Source organism: Nothobranchius furzeri, chromosome 13, assembly GCF_043380555.1.
Source record: "Nothobranchius furzeri strain GRZ-AD chromosome 13, NfurGRZ-RIMD1, whole genome shotgun sequence".
Taxonomy (NCBI): domain Eukaryota; kingdom Metazoa; phylum Chordata; class Actinopteri; order Cyprinodontiformes; family Nothobranchiidae; genus Nothobranchius; species Nothobranchius furzeri.
In genome coordinates this window covers 56,470,765-56,475,395 of record NC_091753.1, presented here as the reverse complement: position 1 = coordinate 56,475,395, position 4,631 = coordinate 56,470,765, and the positions used below count along the sequence as shown (strand labels likewise).

General features: G+C 49.2%; 1 protein-coding gene across 1 annotated transcript in view; it reads left to right on the top strand.

The window, feature by feature from the left end:
- Positions 1-3,754, top strand: part of LOC107379889 (claudin-19) — a 5,280-nt gene extending 1,526 nt beyond the window's left edge. Inside the window, exons 2-6 of the mRNA XM_054742377.2 lie at positions 24-262; positions 352-516; positions 2,586-2,667; positions 2,735-2,848; positions 3,144-3,754. Of these exons, the coding sequence (XP_054598352.2) occupies positions 46-262; positions 352-516; positions 2,586-2,667; positions 2,735-2,848; positions 3,144-3,240 (675 nt within the window). The 5' untranslated portion in view covers positions 24-45 and the 3' untranslated portion in view covers positions 3,241-3,754. The remainder of the gene's footprint in view (positions 1-23; positions 263-351; positions 517-2,585; positions 2,668-2,734; positions 2,849-3,143) is intronic.
- The last annotated feature ends 877 nt before the right edge of the window (positions 3,755-4,631 follow it).

The window sequence follows — 4,631 nt, the reverse complement described above, 5'->3', positions numbered from 1 at the left end:
TGGAGGAACCTCTGTGTTTGCAGGTGTGAGAACTTCACAGTCAAGATGGCGGTTGTCCTCCAGGTCGGGGGTCTGGTTCTGGGCCTGGTCTCCTGGTGCCTCCAGTCCAGCTGCACTTCCTCGCATACGTGGAAGGTGAAGAGTCAGGCAGAAACAGTCACCACCAGTTCGTGGCAGTTCGAGGGCCTGTGGATGAGCTGCGCCGCTACCTCCATGGGGTCTGTCCAGTGCAGCAGGTTCAAGACGTTCCTGGGACTTCCAGGTGGATACTGGGAGAGGTCAAGGGGGGGGGGGGGGGGGGGGGGGGTAAAGACCAAGGGTAACCCCAGATTTCTGGATGTCTGTGTGCAGCTCACCTGCAGGTCTGCAGAGGTCTGATGATCGCATCGCTCCTGCTGGGTCTGGCCTCCATCGTGGTCTCAGTGCTCGGACTCAAGTGCACGAAGATCGGAGGAGCATCCGAGCAGGTCAAAGGTCAGATGGTCCTGAGCGGAGGAATCATGTTCATCCTGTCAGGTACGTTCCTCTCAGAGAGGAGGTCTAAATGGAACTCCAGAGATCAAAGCAGGTCCACAGGAAGTCCGAGAAGAATGGGGAGGGTCAGGGTAGATGTGACCTTTAGGTCAGGATCTGGATCTTCCTCATGAAAAATGCAAAGTGAAACATCCCGTTCCTGTGAACCATCATCCAGACAGAACTGTAGTGATTTAGGCTGAGTTCTGAATCCCACTGGAAGAGAATCAGATTCTCTTTGGAACCACGCATCGGACCACTTCTCCTGTAACAACACAACAATCATCCTGCAGACACCTGGGTGTTTATGTAGACAGTGACCTCACGGTCGCCTCAGCTGCACGACGTTTAAAAGGAAGTCCAGCAGAGGGTTGATTTTTTGGGGGGACCTTCAGAACCACAGACGTCTCGGTGGTGCCATGTTGGAAATTCTGCTGTAAGGAAGCCCGGTTTGGCTGAGCAGCCCCTCTGGCCAGGTCAAGTTGAGAAAACTGAAAATCCTGAACGCCTGCTCCAAAGCAGTGGTTCAGTCTGTGGAGAGCTTTCCAACTCCAGAGTCCTCCAGACAGAAATGTTCAGACCCTAGACCCTGACCCCACACCTTCAGTGATGCAATCAGAACATCGCACATGTGGGCCAGAACCACCGAGATGCTGATGAGTGTCGGCAAGAAGGCAGGAGTGATCTGTGAGAAAGGTCTCACTAAAGTTTGGAAACTTGGTAGCCGTGACAACAGAAGTCCTTGGATCAATCAATCAATACTTTATTAATCCCAGAGAGAAATTAGAGTTCCAGTACACACAATTCAGAGATCAGACATACATGGGCAAGTCACATGACAAGAATTGGTGACTGTGGTCATTCGCAACCCTGAGTCGCGCTACCTTAATAGAGATCAGAGGGTTACATGAGGATTGGTTCAGGTGGAGGGAAAAAAAGGCACTTCAGAGTTACCCTCCAGCAGGAGGGCAGCTTTGTTCTGCAAAAAAAACACCTGAAACGTATATGCAACAGACTTCAGACATCACAACATGAGACTCCAATAGGAAGGCAGGGGGGAGGGGGGGGGAAGGGGGCTGGGATCCTGGTTCCCCCAGTGAGAGCAGCCATCTACGGCGCTCAGCCACTGTACAGTCACAGGTGGGAGGGAGATCTTGGGAGAGGCACAGAGCACATTGACTCCTGCAGATTGATGACCTCAGGTCGGGTTTTCATCTGTCTGCATTCCTTTGTGGGGGGTTGTTGCTTGCAGCTCAAGGCTACCATGGCGTCAGATTCAGATAACAAGAAGTTGTTTGGGTCAGGCTGAGATAATTTTCCTCTCTGCCTTCAGTCTTTAAACTGATCATTCCAGTCCTTCAGTGAAGCTAACTTTGGGTTTTTAAACTTGTCCATACCGTCCGGTGAGTCTCTCCGAGATGACATCCATTTTGCGCACTAATACCGGCATCGCAGCTAGAACATTGTCCAGCTTACGATTCACCTCGAGTAACGTCCCAGTCTGTGAGGTCTCCACACGGACGGTGCTTTCCGTGGGTGCGGGTCGCCCTCCAATCGCTCCCGTCTTCCCAAATTTCCAGAAAACCAGATATCCTCCCACTCCAATCAGGAGAAATCCAGTGATCATCAGGCCGAATATCCACACGTCTTCGATGCAATGTACAGCTGGCTGAGGCATATGATCTTCCATTCCCTCCAGGAATCCAGCATATACCCCACCAGGTGTGTCCCCTGTGGACATGTGGGAGCCTCCTGCTCCGTTCTCATTGTTGAAAAAATCTTATCGATCGCATTGAATGACCAGTTTATCAAATCCGTGGTTAAAAATAGAGTTTTTCAGAAGAAATGCAGAGAAGCGCTCTGTGGGCAGACAGGACAAAGAGCCTTGGGAAAAAAAGATAAGGGAGCGAAAGAGAGAAGCGTCTGTACTCCTCGAGGCGTGGAGAGAAATAGTTGAACATCTCACAGAACAGAACTTTCCTCTGAACATGCTGTGGTACCAGAACCACTTTCAAGAACAACAGACATATCTGGCCAGGATCAAGAGACTGTAGATGTTTGTCCTCCTCCAGGTGTCTTCACGCTGTCCGCTGTCTCGTGGTTCGCTGCCGGAGTCATCCAGGACTTCTACAACCCACTCTATGCTGGAGTTCGGTCAGTGTGTGTGTGTGTGTGTGTGTTTCCTGCTGCTGCTGCTGACCCCTTTGTTTGTGTTTTGCAGGTTTGAGCTTGGTTCTGGTCTATATCTGGGCTGGGCCTCCTCCTGCCTGGCTCTCCTTGGAGGATCTCTGCTCTGCTGCTCCTGCAGGAGGACCCCCTCCACCCCCCCTGCTTGGTAAAATTACAGTTTGGTCCACGGGGGTACTGGGAGTATCTGAACTGGTTCTGGTGATCCATAAGCGGCAGAACTTCAGGACTGGAGTTTATCCTTTCAGAGTCTTTAAACGATGTGGGGCATCTTATTGGCTGGACTTGTTCTGTTGCAGAGTGACAAGAGAAAGCACAACTTTAGGTCCAATAAAGTCAAAACCGAGGAAGCTCAGATAAGCAGAAGTTAAGCTAGACTGGAGGTGGATCTTCTAAAACACTCAATTCCACATCAGACCGTCTTGATTTCTGCTCTCCTGCAGGCAGTTTTCGTATCGCTCCCACGCGAGTCGAGGACAGAGCATCTACAAGGCGGCTGCGGCGCTGGACGGCAGTAGCAGCTCCAGAGCTTACGTCTGAACTCACCAACCCCTCTGATGGGATTCATTAGAGGTCCACTGATCTGCAGGAAACATCCAATCATCTGTGTGAGAGTGCAGTATTGGTGCTGTCCAGCAGGTGTCCTCACAGAGAAACGTCTCCAAGATGAGTCACCCAAGCTTCTAGAAAATCATTTATTTATTACATAAAGTCACCAGATTTCTGTCATTTATCTGTTGAACAGCTCAGCTTTTACCACCGCTTCTAATGAGCGTTTCTGTAGTACCCCTTGTGGACAGCAGGTGGCAGCAGACCATAATGAGTGATTCTCTCCTAGGCTGCATTTCACCCACAGACCACTAATCTCCGTGCATGTTGTTGGATTTAAGTTCAATATTTACCTGAAATAATGAAAACTTCCTTTAGTTAAAGACTGTTTAGTTCCTGATCCTAAATCAGTTTGAATGAAGAACAGAAACTCAAGGAGTAAGAACCGGTGAGAAAGTTGTTTTTTTTCCCAGCTGATGTAAATAATAAACAGTTTTCAGTGGTGCTTTTCGGAATTTTTAATCAAAGGCTCCAGGATTCAAATGAAACGATCTAGAATGAAAAATAAAAGGTTCTTGGCTGGAAAGCAGGCCATGACTTCCGTCAGCTCATCAAACATCTGACACTGTCTCCTTCTGCTGGAAATGTGGCTGAAGCTACTGCTGTCTGTAACATCAACAAGGTAACCACCATCAGGGTCTCCACGGTGACCCTAACCCTCTAGGGTCTCCATGGTAACCACAATAACCATCATTAGTTCTTCTGGGTCTCCACAGAAACCACAATGGCTCATTAGGGTCTCCATGGTAACCACAGTGGCTCATTAGGGATTGTCATAGTTACCAAAACGAAATAAAATGTAATTTTTTGTGTAAAATAAAAATGAAAACATTTCTTCTGAGGGTTTCTGAACTTGTTCTTAGTTCTGACAGAAACACGATGACCTCATCACATCGAAACAGATCTGTTTATGAGATCTGAGATCGTTTGCTGTTATCAACAAACAGCTTTTTTTTTGGGGGGGGGGGGGGGGGGGGGGTCAGTGGGTCCAAGGTTCCGGAATCTCTCATCACATTTTAATGGAGGGAAATTGAATCCAGCCTCCTCCCTGAAGGGCACACCGGCGCGCAACAGTTCCCCTCACACCGAGACGGGAACGTTCCTCGTAAGGATTGCCTCTTGTTCTCGTCCCGCTGGGGGAGTGCTGGATCAGGTTAACTCAGAAGACCTTCAGACCTTCTACTCTGCAAGGAGAGAAGATCAAGCCAGCTGGAAGCTTCTCCAGGTCGGCCAACTGTCCCTCTGAAAGCCACAAACATCTGTGCTACACAGATATTCATGTCGCAGACAAACGTGACTTGGTCCTGTAAACGTCTTCAATC